General features: G+C 40.2%; 2 protein-coding genes across 2 annotated transcripts in view; one reads left to right on the forward strand and one right to left on the reverse strand.

Moving 5' to 3' along the window:
- The first annotated feature begins 495 nt into the window (after positions 1-495).
- ssna1 (Sjogren syndrome nuclear autoantigen 1) lies at positions 496-8,196 on the forward strand. The gene is made up of 3 exons (XM_047372740.1): positions 496-717; positions 3,099-3,298; positions 7,972-8,196. The coding sequence occupies exons 1-3, from the start codon at positions 666-668 to the stop codon at positions 8,062-8,064; spliced, it is 345 nt and encodes a 114-aa protein (XP_047228696.1). The 5' UTR covers positions 496-665; the 3' UTR covers positions 8,065-8,196.
- A 37-nt stretch (positions 8,197-8,233) lies between these two features.
- The window catches only part of tprn (taperin), a 37,862-nt gene continuing 28,357 nt past the window's right edge, over positions 8,234-17,738 (reverse strand). Inside the window, exons 2-4 of the mRNA XM_047372739.1 lie at positions 16,099-16,300; positions 14,837-14,955; positions 8,234-14,294 (exon numbers count right to left, since the gene is read on the reverse strand). Of these exons, the coding sequence (XP_047228695.1) occupies positions 14,232-14,294; positions 14,837-14,955; positions 16,099-16,300 (384 nt within the window). The 3' untranslated portion in view covers positions 8,234-14,231. The remainder of the gene's footprint in view (positions 14,295-14,836; positions 14,956-16,098; positions 16,301-17,738) is intronic.

Raw genomic sequence — 17,738 nt, forward strand, 5'->3', positions numbered from 1 at the left:
CCTTTGTTTCACACCAAATATGTTGTTGAGAGAAGGGAACTGGTCCGTATTTTACTATATCTTCTGGACAAAGTTTAGTTTTCTTTAGTTATTTATTTGTGAGTATGTAACAGCACATGCAGAATGTTAAAAAAGAAAAAAAAAAAAATTGGTGTACAATTTCAATGGGTGGGGAGAAGTATGAACTTATAATGACCTCCACCTTTACCAGACACACCTGTACACCGATCATCTCCTGGTTACATGAATAAATTCTTAATGATGTGCTATAAGTTATATATTCCCTTCAATATTATCTACATATTCATCTAGTTCTGAATGTTATTCATTTTAGAAACCTTAAAAAGTTTAAGTTAATAGAGAAAATATAGTATTTTTTATATAAATGTGTAGTTAATAAATATATATAGCAGGTTATTCTACCGATCCCCACTCCATTCCAGTTGGTGGCGCTAATGCATCAGAACGTTGCTTGCCAACCGCCATTAAACAAGAAGAAGAAGAAGAAAAAACCCCGCCTTTCAGGAGCGCGTCGGTTGAGTTTTGATGTTTAAACCGCCTCTCTGCTGGCTGCTGTAGCTACAGGCAGCTGCAGAAACATCACCGGTACTTTAAACAGCCCAGTTTTTCCTAAATTCAGCGGAGGGAAGCTCACTAAAACCACCATGACTCAACAAGCTGCGGCTCTTCAGACCTACAACAACGAACTCGTCAAGTGTAAGTGACTGCTTTCACATTTGACCTGCCTAGGTCACGTTTTAGCTGCCTCTAAAGGGGTTAATATTAATGTTTCAGTTCAAAATATGCCTTCAAATAAACATAATGTTTCAGTTCAAAATATGCCTTCAAATAAACATAATGTTTCAGTTCAAAATATGCCTTCAAATAAACAGTGACCGTAAAATTATCAGGGTTTCCCTGTTTTAACTGCATGTACATTAAATAAAGAATTCATTTACACTCTGTGTAAAACAAACATAACTTAAGGTGTTAAATGCAGCCTTCATGTGTTTAGCTTTAGGACAGCGCTGCACAATCTGATTATCTCTCACAGATTAGGTTGTAATGTTAAAATCAGCATCTAACTCTCAGCACACTGTTGTCGCTGTAAACATTAAATAATCGGTGTTTCCAACCCTCACATTTAACCACTTTTCTAAAACCTTCATCTTAATTTGTGTGAAGAAACAGTAGAGAAGTCATGATGCAGTCCTGCTTACCTGTCACATAATCTGTTTAAGGTCTTGCAGCCTTGGAGGAAAGTTCATCTGAGTTTATTTTTAGGTTGAATTTTTAAAGCTAGCTCTTTTTTTCTCTTGTTAAAGATTATGGTGTAGACAACTGCTGTCATAAAAACCTAAGAGCATGCAAGGTTTTTGTTTTAATTGCAGCAGTGATTACACCTTAAATGTTACTGGCTCTTGTCTAGTGCAACCAATCAGAGATGAAGTGAACCCTTAATCTGCTCTCATTGTTGGCTGTAGGCAAAATGTTGAAAATCTGTTCTTTTTCTTCTATATTAAATGCATCAGTGCCTTTGTTTTACATCTTGTATCCATATTTTTTTTTTTGGGTTTAGTAAAAATCAGATAAAGGTTCACGACTTCATGCAGGGAAATATGTGAATATTTCATTTTCTGCTGGGTTCAAAGCTACAACCTCTATCACAGTATCTGCTGCACGATTTTTCTCAGTTTTTAATAATAAAAACAAAAACTCAGAATCTGTCACACCCAAAACCAGAATATTGAAAGATTTTTGTTTTGTTTTTGTTTCCATCAGATGCTTTCGCAAAACCAGTCGATAAAAAAGCTATTTTACGGCAAAAAAGAAAATTTCCATTGCTGTCAGTACAGTCGTGAGGAAATCTTACTGCACCAAATGATTCAGCAGTTTGTTGAACCCACTTTAGCTCCAGAACGACATCTCCTAGGTGCAGACTTGCCATGAACGCCTCGATCGGGATCTGGAATACACGCCTGAGACGGTCAGGGAGAAACTGCAATATGGCTGCATCGAGTCTGCACCCGGGTGCACCACTTGCACGTCTCTAAATTTACCACTTAAAACTTAGAGGGCTTCTCACGCTCTTTGTCACAATTGTCTGAATTTGTTATTTCAGAAACAACTGATTTTATTTCTGATAAATATCTGGGGGTTTTTCTCACACATTTCGGACTTTTTAATGTCAGAGAATATCCTAGTTTTAATATTGTAAATTTATGCCTTTAATCATGGAAAATTATAAAAAAAAAAATTCTTGCAAATTTACAACTTTTCGACATTAGAAAACATCAAACTTTTTTTATTGTAAATATGTGAAATTATTGTAGAAACGTCGACATTTCTTGGAATAATTTTATTCCCACGTGGCCACACATCTGTTTCTTTGATCTACAATCTCCCTAACTCTCAGTTGTAAAATTGTTTTTCACTTGTGAATAATCCTTCTCTTGGGAGAAATTGGTTGGATTTGGCCTTTTTAAACCTTTTTATTTCACTTGGCAGAAACAGTTACACCTCTAAGATCATTGCTGATGTCTTTCCATTCTGGCAGGGTGTTAATCTTGGTCTCGTTTTAAGAACAGCTGAGACACTGATGGTCTTTGTGTTTTGTCTAATATTGTTTTTTATAAACCTCCCCAGATTAATGGGCAGCAAGAGTTCATTGCTGATGACTTTTTGTCTTTGCTAGTATACACCTGTATGCCTCAGGGCAGCAAACCAACAAAACACCTCATTTTACTGAAGTGGTCAAACAGACCAAGAACTGCTTTCTTTTTTAAGTTCTATGAAAGGAAAAAAGGTGACCTTAGTTTTTTGACATGAATGCAGTTATTATCTAACAAACTGCACGTAGCAAGATGTTCAATTCAGTTTTATTTATATAGCGGCAATGTTCTTAGCGCCATTGTAGGAAACCCTCCAATATAAAACAATATATTCTAACTGAGAAAACGCTAGGTAACATCAGAGGAGCAACTTGAGCCAGTTTGTGTAATTGCAAATAGCAGAATGCTATTTAGTTGTGGGTATATCTACATTACAGAACATGCCCAAGAAAGTTAAAAAAAACATCTTCATTTCCACTACATCAGGTATTGAGGACCTGTGCTCGAAGCGGGAGGAGCTGAACCGCCAGATCAGGCAGGAGGAAGACGAGAAGGAGCGACTCCAGCATGACATCCGGGTCCTGACCGAGACGCTCAGCCGGGTCAATGAGAGCCTGGCGCAAAGACTGGCCACCAGGGCCAACTTGGACCGTACCATCGCAGAGACGGAGGCTGCATACACAAAGGTATGCATCCCCAGCCCCGCTGCCTTAGATATTACTTTAAGACCATAATGGGCTTTACTGAGTATTTTTTGGAGGTAATTGTTGCAAACAGGACTCATAACTGCAGGGTAACTTTTGTTTCTAACATCATGAAAGAATGTCTTTTTATTGTGTTAAATTCAAACAACTTTTTAACATGTGAATCATCCAGAGCTTAATAAGGTGGGGTTCCTCAGGGATCAGTTATCAGCCTATTTTTTCCTTTTTTACCTGATTTTATAGAAATATTTAAATGAATACTGATGCTGTTCAAGTGGTTCCTAAGTTTGTCTTCCTCTTAAAAGAAAAGCTGCAGCTCTGTTAAGGTTTTGCTGAAGTTTTAAGATGTTTAGAGGTCCTGGAAGCTACTGTCATGACTTTTATTTCATCTTTACTTGCTTAACTTTCTGACCTGTTTATTGAAGATTTACTGATTGGGCCCCCTGGCTCTTCGGGGCCTCTGCTGGGGTGGTGATGTGTCCCGGGGTCTCTGGTTTCTGGGTCCATGGCTGCATCTCCTCCAGCGTAGACAGCTGCCGGCAGGGCCTGTGGGCTCGTCGCTGCAGCTCCCTGGGGCTTCTGCACTGTGGCTACTGGGTGGTTGCCCATGGAGTCGTCTGTGGGGGGGGGTTGCGATAGTCCCGGCGGTGGTCCTCCCGGGGTTCCCGTGCTCTGGAGGGCCTTTGAATTTCTGTGGTTCAGACCTCCTTTGTGTCTGTCTCTGGTCCAGGCAGGCAGGTCTGTGGCTCCTCACACTCACTATTGCATATTTTTATGGAGAAATCTATGGATACACACAAGCGCACTCACACACACCCACAGGTGTTTGGATTCAGACATTAACAGATACACATTCATTCATTCATTTTCTACCGCTTATTCCGTAGTGGGTCACGGGGTAGCTGGTGCCTATCTCCAGCAGTCTATGGGCGAGAGGCAGGGTTCACCGTGGACAGGTCACCAGTCCATCGCAGGGCAACACACAAACAACCATGCACACGCTCATTCATACACCTAAGGTCAATTTAGAGAGACCAGTTAACCTAACAGGCACGTCTTTGGACTGTGGGAGGAAGCCAGAGTACCCGGTGAGAACCCACACGCAGATACACAAATGTTCTGTATTGAGCTGCAGTTACCGTCAAATACATCTTGCATTCATTAGTTCCTTGGACTTTTTGGTAACATTGCTGTTGTTCTGTAGGGGGGAAATAAGTCTTCTAGTGTCTTGTATTCTCTTCACCCTTCTCTCTATTCCTTTTGTCTCTTCCCTTTTCCCCGATCTCTTTCTTTCTGTCTTGCTGCTTATATATATATATATATATATATATATATATATATATATATATATATATATACAGGTCCTTCTCAAAATATTAGCATATTGTGATAAAGTTCATTATTTTCCATAATGTCATGATGAAAATTTAACATTCATATATTTTAGATTCATTGCACACTAACTGAAATATTTCAGGTCTTTTATCGTCTTAATACGGATGATTTTGGCATACAGCTCATGAAAACCCAAAATTCCTATCTCACAAAATTAGCATATCATTAAAAGGGTCTCTAAACGAGCTATGAACCAAATCATCTGAATCAACGAGTTAACTCTAAACACCTGCAAAAGATTCCTGAGGCCTTTAAAACTCCCAGCCTGGTTCATCACTCAAAACCCCAATCATGGGTAAGACTGCCGACCTGACTGCTGTCCAGAAGGCCACTATTGACACCCTCAAGCAAGAGGGTAAGACACAGAAAGAAATTTCTGAACAAATAGGTTGTTCCCAGAGTGCTGTATCAAGGCACCTCAGTGGGAAGTCTGTGGGAAGGAAAAAGTGTGGCAGAAAACGCTGCACAACGAGAAGAGGTGACCGAACCCTGAGGAAGATTGTGGAGAAGGGCCGATTCCAGACCTTGGGGGACCTGCGGAAGCAGTGGACTGAGTCTGGAGTAGAAACATCCAGAGCCACCGTGCACAGGCGTGTGCAGGAAATGGGCTACAGGTGCCGCATTCCCCAGACCTGGGCTACAGAGAAGCAGCACTGGACTGTTGCTCAGTGGTCCAAAGGACTTTTTTCGGATGAAAGCAAATTCTGCATGTCATTCAGAAATCAAGGTGCCAGAGTCTGGAGGAAGACTGGGGAGAAGGAAATGCCAAAATGCCAGAAGTCCAGTGTCAAGTACCCACAGTCAGTGATGGTCTGGGGTGCCGTGTCAGCTGCTGGTGTTGGTCCACTGTGTTTTATCAAGGGCAGGGTCAATGCAGCTAGCTATCAGGAGATTTTGGAGCACTTCATGCTTCCATCTGCTGAAAAGCTTTATGGAGATGAAGATTTCATTTTTCAGCACGACCTGGCACCTGCTCACAGTGCCAAAACCACTGGTAAATGGTTTACTGACCATGGTATCACTGTGCTCAATTGGCCTGCCAACTCTCCTGACCTGAACCCCATAGAGAATCTGTGGGATATTGTGAAGAGAACGTTGAGAGACTCAAGACCCAACACTCTGGATGAGCTAAAGGCCGCTATCGAAGCATCCTGGGCCTCCATAAGACCTCAGCAGTGCCACAGGCTGATTGCCTCCATGCCACGCCGCATTGAAGCAGTCATTTCTGCTAAAGGATTCCCGACCAAGTATTGAGTGCATAACTGTACATGATTATTTGAAGGTTGATGTTTTTTGTATTAAAAACACTTTTCTTTTATTGGTCGGATGAAATATGCTAATTTTGTGAGATAGGAATTTTGGGTTTTCATGAGCTGTATGCCAAAATCATCCGTATTAAGACAATAAAAGACCTGAAATATTTCAGTTAGTCTGCAATGAATCTAAAATATATGAATATTAAATTTTCATCATGACATTATAGAAAATAATGAACTTTATCACAATATGCTAATATTTTGAGAAGGACCTGTATATACACACTTGTGAAAGTAAGTCTGTTGGGCTTCCTCTTGGCACTCAGACAACATTTCTGAGCTACTCTGCTGGACAGGAAACGGTGAAAAAAAAAAACCCAATCCTGTTAAACATGTTTGTAGTAAGATAAGCAGACCTAATTGAAGTGGTCCAATCTTGGCTTATCCTTCTTGTTACTGTTGAACTCCCTTTGTCCTCAAGCTAATGACTAAAAACAAAACCCCCCCTGGGAAAACATCACGGAGGTCAGGAATCTGACCCTTTATTATACTTTCTGCCCAACAATCTCCTTCTAGCACAAACAAAGTAAAAGGTTTTTACATTGACACACAATGGTTGTTTAAGATAAAGAGTTTTAATGTTGGACATGTTTGTAATTTGAAAAACCAATCAAGACATAATAAAAGCATTTTAACTTTACATGAAGAGTGTTGAGCTGCTTTCATCATTGCGTTCACAAAAAGCCCTAAAGTGGAAATGTATGAAATGACCAGCATCTATATGGATGTCATGGGACAAGTCTTGCCTTTTACTGTTTGACAGCCAGTAGAGTGTCTGCACTCAGTGTCTGGTCTGGGCTCCTTGTGCTTGAAATATTGCACCAATGCAGCAGTGTGGTATGGAGGACATCACGCTGTGGACCTGTTGAGGTCCGGGTGGCTTTAATAGTGACGTTCAGCCTGCCTGCTCTGTTGGGTCTGGTGTCTCTCATCTTCATCTTGAAAATACCCCATAGAGTCTCCAAGGGTGGTTTGGTCAGTCCAATTAGTTGGCCAATCAAGCAGTTATACCATGGTCATTAAAGCAGGTGTTGGTACCGTTGGCAGTGTGGGCCGGTACCAAATCCTGACCTCAGTCAAATCTGCATCTCCAAAAAACTTGTCAGTAGAAGGAAGCATGAATTGCTGTAATAGTATTCACTTGGCTACCTGTGATTGCCCCAGATCTCTCCTGAAAACGAAACCTTACTACTCAGAGGAACTCACCTTTTATAAATAAAGGTTATGACTGAATGAAGGACATTTCCTAATAGACGACTGCTCTGACCTTGGACTTGATCAAACACAGTGAACCAACAAATGACAGCTGCCCAAATCATCAGGCTCCCTGTGCACCTTTTTCTATCACAGTTTTTACTTTCACTAAACTTTCCACTAATATGCTTGGATTCAACACTTGGGGAACACCCAGCTTCTTTACCAATGACCTTTTGCAGCTTACTCTCCTTCTGTGACTGTCTGCTGGACAACAAGTCAAGTCAGCAGTCTTCTGCCAGATCATAACAGTTCTGTTTTGAAATAAACCTTCGAAATTCAATGATCTGAATGTAATTAGACTCTTTGACTTTCACACTGAAGAAAGTAAAGTTTTAGGGGGGTGTTTCAGACACCCAGGGGGGAGTGGTGGCCTAGTGGTTAGAACAGGAGGTTTGTGTTCCAGAGGGGACACAAGGGGCCAGGTTCGTATCCCTCAGATTTCCTCCCTGGGTCCCTGAACAAGACCCTTAGCCCCAGTATGCTCCCCGGGCGCCTCACAATGGCAGCCCACTGCTCCCTATAAGGGATGGGATAAATGCAGAGGACACATTTCGTTGTAATGTACATGTGCAATGACCAATAAAGATGATTTATTATTTTAGAAATGATCCTTTTGTTCCAGAACAAATTTCTCAGCTATCTTTGTACTAATTATATTTCATCTGTATTTCTTGTTTTCCTCTGCAGATCCTGGAGAGTTCCCAATCCTTACTGAGTGTCCTGAAACAGGAAGCAGGAAACCTCAGCAAGGCCACCGAGCCTCGGAAAAAGGAGCACTAGGACCAAGAAAAACACATTGAACTCTGTTGGACCACAAACCTCCACTCATCTTGCACTTTTAAACCCAATTTTCTGTTCTTTTTAACATGTTTATTCTTGTTTAATGCAATAAATGTTTGATATTTAAAGGTATAACTCCACTGACTCTTTCAGACTCATTCACAGCACATTTTTACTTCAAGTTGTCTATTTATTCAGCTTTCATTTTTACATGTATGACATCTTCATTGTCCCGATCAGATTGTAGACAGTAGGTTTACAGTAAGCACATGAAGATTTACAGACAGGAAGGAGCAAATAAAGGATGAACAGGATGGATGGATGAAGCTCTGTACAGAGTCTGACGCTAACTGCTCTATGTGCAGCGGGGGGAACCGGTGCACAGCTGAATCCGAGTGAACACGTGCGTTTGTATCTACTGGTGTCGTCTAAGACCATCATTTTCTTTTCTCCCACCCGGTCACAGTCGGGTTTGTCGGCTTGGCTTCAGGCAGACTGGGAGGGGCAGTCACCACCGGATGGACCATCTACCAACCACGGCTCCACAGCAGCTCTGAATAAAACTTTAATAAACCTAAATTAAGCTCCACATTGCTGCAGACTACAAACTCATGCTTTACATTTGTGTTGTTCCAATCAGTTATTTAGTGGCATGACCTTTGAACTTCTGCCCTTATGGACACTACAACCACTAGAATGTATTTTACTGGGTTTATGCAGTTGATTCACTGATAGAGGTTATGTCTGGCAGTGACACTGGACTCCAGGGGTAGTACACCACACCTTTCTGATTTATCTCTCACATAAAATCTCAAAATACATTTGTATTCAGCCCACATTACTCTGATACCCCTAAATAAAATCCACTGCAACCAGTTTACCTTGAAGATCACTTAATTATAGAGTTACAACCATTCTGTGGAGATCTGAACTTCATAATTATAATCCCATTAAAATACACTGAAGTTTGTTGTAACATGACATAAAATTGGAGTCTTTAAACAGCCCTTCATTTTTTAAATATTTTTCTCCAAAGCATCATTTTTAAAGGTCTTAATCGATAGTAGTTCTCCAGGCTTTTTGAAGGACCTTTAAGGGTTTTTCTTTTAAACCTTTCAGCTTCTCGAACATTTTCAATGCAGCTCTTGTTCCTGACAGCATATTGTCCTGCGTCCATTTATTAAAAAGGGCAAGTTGAGGACTAAAGAATAAATATCAGGCAAACAAATATCCCCATTATATAAACTGCATCTGGAAGGCTGGTCTTTATAAACAAACCAATAAGGATCTGAGAGATGCTTCGTCCTTCAGCTGATCAACTGCATGGCATGTTTTCAGCCAATAGGTCTTGTGAAATCACCGTTTGTGGAGCTAAAATCCTATTTTCAGTCTCAAATTGTGTTAGCTTTGAGGTTTTCATTGATTCAAAGAAATTGAATTCATTGATTAAATAACTTGGGACATGGATCCTTGAGACATGCTGCTGGTAAGGATCCCAAGAGCTTCCAAGGCCAGAAGCAATTTCCTTTAGGTCTTCAACCAGTAAGACTTGTTTGGAAAACCTCCAAAAGGACTGCATCTGGAAAGTATGGTGATCAGATACCCAAATGCCCCTCAGCAGACTCGTTTCAACATGAAGCAACAGCTTTACTTTCAGCTCACTCCAGAAGACGGAGCTTGTAACCTTATCTCCAGAGATAAAGTTTCAGCAGCTTGGATTCCGGACTCATTCTATGGGTCACAATCTATATTTCCTGAGCATAATGGAAAGATGGACCAAAAACCGACCAGAATATCAAGAGGTTCCCTTTTCAAATCGGTCCATCTGTCCAGCTCCTGCTTTAGTCTACCTTTACAAAGATGCTTCAACAGCCCCTCTAACAGCAGAGACTCGACCTCCAACCCAAAAATCTGATGAAACAACTTTTAGGTGCAAGAACTGGGGTGAAGATGAGTGGGGAACGCAAACACAGACGTCCACAGAAAAAATATTTCAAAAGACCTTCAGAAAGCCGGAGATCGCTTTAAAAGATTACAAGGTAGTCTGGCTACTTGGAAAATAAAAATAAATTTTTTTTTCCCACATTAACATTAAATTCTCACTCCTTTGATTCAAGCTAATCTGATTATAGTTTCAATAAAACGGCTTCTGCATCAATATGAAACCACTTTCAAAAACAAAAATTGTTTGCTAATAATCAGCAGAAGAAGAATGTTTCCCCATTTCCTACTCAAGCAAAGCCTTTTTGTCCACATACCTAAATCACATGGGATCAGTTTGTCTTTATATTTAAGCATCATCATGACTTGTGGTTATAAATGGCCATAAACATGCCCAAATCTTATATAACCATCTTTAAACCAGCTGACCCCTTTATGACCCCTGGTCACAACAAGGGGACCACCTTCTAGTGGGGTCATATAACTAATTACTCCATTTTACATCCCCCTGGTTGGTGTGAATTAGCCAAACATGACAGGTGGCTCCTGTTTGTACCAGAAAAAGCTGGTTGACAAACATCCACAACTAGAAATCTGCCGAACGACCAAGAGAACAAATCAGGAGAAGATTTTAAAGGCTACTTTGGACCTGCTGTGGAGCCGTGGATGTATGGTCACAGTGACGAGGCCGACAATCATGAGACTTTAATACAAGGCTGCGGCAAACGTTTAAAAACAAGCCAGCGTGGCAACAATCAGCAGTGCATTCATCTTGTTCGGCCGGGCAGTTTTACTTTATCATAATGTTCTTCTGCTTGTTGCTAATCCACCTCTGTGTTTTTACAGGTTTAGTGGTTAAACCTCAGGCTCCAGCTTTCAAACCAAACCCTTTAGGTTGGCTTCTCGTTCCTAACGTTTCTTCCGTTGTCTGTTTTCATCACTCATCAGGTGCAAAAATGCAGCTTACAAAAGGCATGACAGTGCAAAAGACATTCAACATCAAAGACTCCAAGATTTCATCAGAAGAAAACAAAAATCCAGCTTCAAGGACAGAAAAGATTCCAGAAGACAGGAGAAAATGACCAGTCACATGGGTCTTGGTGTTTGGGAATACTGGTGGAAGGATAAATATGAGGCCAGCACAGCAACACTTTAATCAGTTGGCATTACGAGTTCAAGACAAACAAAATCATCTGAGAACTTTAAACCTTCGTATAAAAACACAATGGTAAAAAAAACAACCTTTCAAACATACACGATCCCATCCTCATTGCACTGGTTCCCACTAGGCATGGGTTGGTAACCAGAATTTAAGGTAAACCCAGGTTTAAAAAAGGTTATGGCGCAAAACTTGCATCAAACTATTGTTTTGATGGCCCAGTCAGGCAGCCACAGCTCAGAATCAGCATGTCTGTTATAGGTCCTCTTTTTTTTCTGTATTAATTAAAGGCATCAAAACCAAAAACTCCAAACATTTTCAAATTTGTTACTCACCTATGAGGTTCCCCAGGGGTCCATTCTTGGCCCATCAGTCTTTTTTCTTTGTATTTAACTGGTCATATTTCAACTCTTAATAAATATGTAAATGAGATGTAAAAGAAAGAGAGATCCTGCCTGGATTCTGGATAGTGTTAAACCGAGATTCACCAATAAAATGGCCAGAAATCAGAATTATCCAATTTTTGCTCCAATATGCTCTGATGATTGGCAGGTAAAATAACTCTGATCGGCTCACAGGTCCACACTTTTACCCCCATCTGGTATTTGAGTCAATACTAAGACCTCCCAACATATTTGGTCTATTTCTCACTTGATATGTGGGGTTACTCAGGGGTCCATTCTCAGTAAATTTTTCGTTTTTACCTGCTCTTATTTGGTTTGATCCTTGATACATTTTTAAATGAACTACAATGCTGTGCCAGTGATTCACAAATCAATCTTTATCTTCCCCTAAATAGAAAAGCAGCTGCCCCTTGCTTCCTTTGCTCAACTGTTGAAACGATTTAAGATCCTAAATAGTGCTAAACAGAAATGTACTGATCAACTGACTAGAGGTCAGAATCATCTAATCCCCACTGGATGGAATATGATCTGATCTCAGCAGGTCAAATACTAAAGAAAACCTATTTATCAAATAGATCAAGACCAAAAACATCCAATATTTTCTATAAATGCATCAACCAACATCATGTACTCTGGTACACTCTAATGCGTGAATGGGTATAAATTTATTAGACCTTCATTTTCTGTTGGATTCAAAGTTATCGTAGAAGAAACGGCATTTTTTTCTCTATTATGGGTTATGACCCTTGGAGGAAAAAAACCCAAAATAACAGGACCGACCGGCAAGTCAGATATGAAGAAAACTGGAAGTTACAATCCTTCGAATGAAATGTCAGAGGAATGCTTGAATGAGCAGAGGTTTTGTCAGACTGAATGGACCAGAGTAACACATTGCTGCCCTTTCCCCATCTGCTGCTGTGCACTGCCAGTCAGCTAGCTGAAGTAAGGCTCATAGACCTTTACCTTATTTACAAAAAAGACAAGTTTGTCTGTTTGGAAATATCTCTAGAAACCGGGGACAATAATGCCGTGAAACAAACAGGACAAAGGTGATCAACATCAGTCCTCAAGAGCTGGTATCCTGCATATTTTAAATGTGATCCAAATGGTTTGATTATCTTTTCAGCATGTAATCAAGTTTGTGGCGGACCAGGGGAACATCTAAAAGATACAGGATACCGGCTCTGAAGGAATGGAGTTGTCCATACCCAACAGGAGAACCATGCTGCTCTGCCTCCTTCCATCACTTCTTTTAAAGGTAACACTGTTGGCAGAGAAGAATAGATGAGTTCAGAAGAATATAGTATGTGCCTTTCTGCATGTAGAGGAGTATGAAAGGCTTCCAAGAGAGTACTTGTGCTCCTTTATGAGAACGTCAGCTGAAGACGTAAGCGAGTGTGGTGTGGTGAGACAGCGGTGAGGTGTGTGGTGTGTGGCTTTGCTGGGAGCCCCTTCTTATTTAAAGTTGTTATAAACAAGCTGATATATGAAAATGAGCCCTCCAACAATTGTTACTACACACTGCTGACCAACTGGCAGAAACGAGGCAACTACACTTTTTCCTCACATACAAGAAGGACAAATTCGGCTGAATGGGAACTTTTCCAGTTGCTTAAAAAAAACAAAGATATGGCATGAAAACTAATGGAGCTCAACCCATCAATCGTTTTACGTTAAGACTACAGCTGACAAGCTAATTAAAGCTGTAATACTTAATGTGACATTATTCTGGCAACTATAGGGATAATTAGATCATATTCTACATTTTCATTTTAAATAGTTTGTGCTAATCAAGTGACTTTTTTACGCAAGATTACACCATGATAATCTTAATCCAACCCATGCCTAGATCCCACCAAAATTTCATTTAAACCGGCTGCTCTCTCCGTGGAAAATAGTCGAGGTCTGACTGGAGACACTTGTTTTTAAAAATCCAGCGAGAAGCTTTTCCTGCTCCTGCTGGTTTCCTTCCCACATGCAAACATGAACCTCACAGAAAAGAAGTCGGAAACAGTCATCAAATCGGAACATTTGTCGGTAGAAGAGTTGACATAAACACATTCTGCAGAGCGATGATTTCTGTTTGGACATACAGAGATTATTATTAATATTATTGGCGAAGGTCACTTTTTTTCCCGAGCATTCGATACGGAATAAAAGCTGCTACTGATGGGTGTCTTCTTCACCTCCTTCCAAACAAAGAAGGGAAGTTTTTAAACACCTTCGAGAAACATCCAGCAACTTTAATACAGCAAGAAAACCTCAACTAAAGAAAGATAAAGAGAAGCTTTACAGTAGAACAGGAGCTGGAATCAAACATGCACGTACAAAAACTGGGAAAAAATAGTTGTGGCACCCTTTTACCTTCATTTTTTGTTGTTTTTATGTCTGCTATTTACAATCTGTACAGAAGCAGAGAAACACATCCTAACACTGATCTCCATCACCAACAAGCGAGACTGTAGGACAGGTCAACTGTCCACGATCAGAGGGGGAAACACAGCCCAGCTGCTTCTTTGTTTTCTTCCTGTTTAATTCCAATTTGTTGCTTTATCCCGAAGTAGTCGGAAACTTCCCCAATGGGAAATCTATGGCAGAAAAACAGCGGGATCAGAGCGGCGTGTGCTTTCAGTCAGGCCCGGAGCGCCGGAGGTGTGACGGACTCAGAAGTAAAGAGCCGGCTCGCTGCTGTAGTCGGACAGGGAAGAGCTGTCGGCCGGAGTCAGCTGGACACAAGAACACGGTTAAACTTTTTCAGATGATGTCAAACTTCACTGTGTAAAAGTCTTCCCCCCCCCCCCAGAACTTCTTGTAATCTTAATGGTCTTGATTAAACACTTGGACTCACTCCGATGCTGAGAAATTAAACTTCGCTCCATCTTTCTAGACACCCAGAGATTTTAGGTCACTACTCACTCATATTTGGAGCTGCTCAGTTTTATTAGACTTGAGAAAACACCAATTCTATTTAAGAAAAGTAGCCCCACAGAATGATGCTGCCACCACTGTGCTTCACTGTAATTATGTTGTTCATGTTGCATTTAAGTTGATTTATTAAGGTCTCATTTTATTTAGACCTCAGAACCCTGACATTTTGACGGGGGGTGATTTCGATGCACCATCAATATTAAAAAACCATAACATCAGGGTGGAAAATTTCACAAACCAAATAGTAACAAGCAGCTTTAAGTTTTTACTCCTGTGTAAAATTACTGTGCATGCTGGAGCCTCGTTTGTCTAGGCGGAGAGACGTGTTTTTCCCCCTTACCATGACCTCCTCTGTGATCTGCGGCGAGGTGGGTTCTTCTTGGTACACTTTGTCTTCTTGTATGTTTTCCTGCCAGGCATTGAAGTCTACAGAGTGCTTGGGAATGTAGCTGGAAAGGTCTGCAAGCATTTATTAAAGCACAATATTGTTAAATTTTTTCCAACAGGTTCAAAAAAACATTTTTGTAGCAGTTTTATACACACAATACTGGAAAAAGTTCTCTTGCTTTATGAAACCAAATGCAGTTAGCAGTTTCTCCACTAGGGGTCTCAGGCATCCCACTAATAAATAAGTTCAGGTTTGATTTCAGATGATTTATAGTTTTTTCTGCATATTTTCTTTAAACTTTTCTGCATTAAAACCTACCAGTCACTTTGTACATAGTGTACAGTATTCTCTGCACACTCCCATCAGCGTTTAGCTCATAATATTTTCAAATATTCCATATTCGTTCTACTTTAGGTGAGAAATCCCCTCTTTACCAAACAAAAACTACGTTTCACAGAAATTTCATAAGAAAATTATTAAGTAAAAAAAACTCCACCTCATGGAGATACCGTTAAAGCCATTAAACAACCTCACCTCAAGCTTTCCATCACCCCTTCAAATAACACAAAGTAATTCTTAAGTTTGGAGTGGACGGAAAAGGATGCATGATTTTCAACATTTTTTATTAATAGAAATCTGAAAAGTGTGGTGTGCCCATCCTTCTTTTGCTTATGTTCAGTCAGAATGGACAGAGAGAGTCTGTGAACATCTATTTTCATACTTTTTCACAGATTCTCAATTGGATTTAAGTCTGAACTTTGACTGGGCCATTGTAACACATGGAAATGCTTCAATTTAAACCAGTGATCTCCAACTCTGGTGCTCGAGAACTGAGGCACTGCAGCTTTTAAAAGCTTCCGTTTTCCAACACACCTGATTCAAATGGCTGATTTACCTCCTCAACATGTTATCGGGTTCTTCAGAAGCGTGGTTATGAACCATTCATTCGTCTCAGGTTGTGTTGGAACAGGGATGCTTCTAAATGTTGCAAAGAGTCTTTCAGGGACTGGTGTTGAAGACACCTGGTTTAGAACCTATTCCATTAAAGCTCCTTTAAGAAGGTGAACCTCCATCCCAGTTTCAAGTCTAGATCAGCCAGTCCTGTATCTTGCTTCGCCCATTTGATGCACCATCCACTTTCATGTTCTCCACCAAACCTTCTGCTTGTTTGGCCCCACACTGAGCTTAAAGGTGGGAACAGAATGCCGTCTCACCGTTGCCGTTTTCTGCATGGACAGGCGAGCCGATCAGGCTGGGCCGCGGGATGTGGAAACGTCCCACCATGCTCGGCTGCTCCTCGGCCAGCTTCTCTTCCTGCTTCTCCTCCTCGTCTTCCTCACCGCTGTCCCACACACTACTCTCTGATGGATACTCATACGTGCTCTGAAGGGTCGTCTCGTTGAACGAGATCTTTAGCTGCAAAGAGATACAGGAAAGAAAAACCTGTGATTATGATTTTCTTCAGATTTTTGGCTAAATTAGGGATCTAAAAACACAAGTGAAGAAAAAAATCTAGTGGAACATTATTTGTATTTGGACTTCGACGGTGCTGCAATACAGTAAACACTACAGAATTAAACTAAATGCCATTAAATGCTTGATGAAGATCAAATCCTCCACAGTTATTGGCACCCCTGGTTAATCAGTCAGTTTTCCCTTCATCTGCTTTGAATGATGAGAAAACTAAAGTTGACAAAGTAATATTCAACTTTCTTAGATTTTGAAAGTATAATTATGTACTATTCAGTTATTGTGTCAAATCTAAGTTAAATATGAGGCTTTTTTCTTTTTTTTTGGAAGTTTTTTTTATTTTTATTTTTTTTTTAGAAAACTTAAGTTTTCATAAATAACGTAATACCTAAATTATTATGCTCTTAAAAGTTCTAAACTTTACGTTGCAAAAACCCTGAGGGATTTTCAGAGGTTTTAGATGGTTGCTAATGTTGGACAGAAAAAAAAAGCAATTTATACACAGAATAAATAAATATTTAGTTTAGATTTAGTGCACTGTTCAAAAATGATAAACTGATATATTTCCTTCCAAGCAACCGGAGAATATGATAATCTGGTCTCGGTCAATAGTTCAGGCTTTCTAAAAATCTTTCCAAGTTTTTAATCAGATTTTTGCCTGGGACTTGATTATGAGAGCATATTCCTGCAGTTTTGCTTAACACAAATATGTTACACATAAAAAACCATCACTGGCAGAAGATCTAAAACTCTTTTGTTTAAAATTCTTGGGTGAAGATAAAGTGGAGGATCAGCGAGATGCATTTCCTTCAGTTGATTGTTTACTGTATCCCAGAGTTTTTGCTAATAACTCTTTGGAAATTACCCTGTTGGAGATAAATTTTAGGTTCTCTGTTATTTCATGAGAGGATATTGGTTCATCCCTTGAGTTTAGATGACTTTTTATACCAAGTTATACATAGTTTAACAGAGTTACCTGGCTTTCCAAATAAAATAAATAATTGTCTTGAAATAATCAGGTATTAGACTGAAAATAAGCAAAAAGGTATGTGAAGTCCAAAGAAACAATCCTCAGACAGCCTTAAGAGACACTGAGCACTTTAAGAGATCCCAAGACAAAAGTCTAACTGCTTAGAGGCAATACAAAGAAATCAAATCAGTCTCAACACTTGTGCACAGTCCTGGTGAAAGCGGTAACCTGAGGTGTGCAGAGAATAAACACCATGTTTAACCCACTAAGCTCTCTGTCTGGTGCAGGTTGTTCATGTTAGATTACACGACCCTTGTCTCGCCTCTCTCAGCGGTGCTCACTGACCACCAAAGTGCTGCCAAACAGACGCGTCTTACAGCAAAAGCCTGGAGACAATCAGGCACATGCTCTGAG

The sequence above is a fragment of the Girardinichthys multiradiatus genome, chromosome 8 (genome assembly GCF_021462225.1).
Source record: "Girardinichthys multiradiatus isolate DD_20200921_A chromosome 8, DD_fGirMul_XY1, whole genome shotgun sequence".
Taxonomy (NCBI): Eukaryota; Metazoa; Chordata; class Actinopteri; order Cyprinodontiformes; family Goodeidae; genus Girardinichthys; species Girardinichthys multiradiatus.

Coding starts and splice junctions, on each gene's coding strand:
- ssna1 (XM_047372740.1), top strand. CDS start 666: ATGACTCAACAAGCTGCGGCTCTTCAGACCTACAACAACGAACTCGTC. Junction 718..3,098: donor CAACAACGAACTCGTCAAGT/GTAAGTGACTGC, acceptor CCACTACATCAG/GTATTGAGGACCTGTGCTCG. Junction 3,299..7,971: donor CGGAGGCTGCATACACAAAG/GTATGCATCCCC, acceptor TTTCCTCTGCAG/ATCCTGGAGAGTTCCCAATC.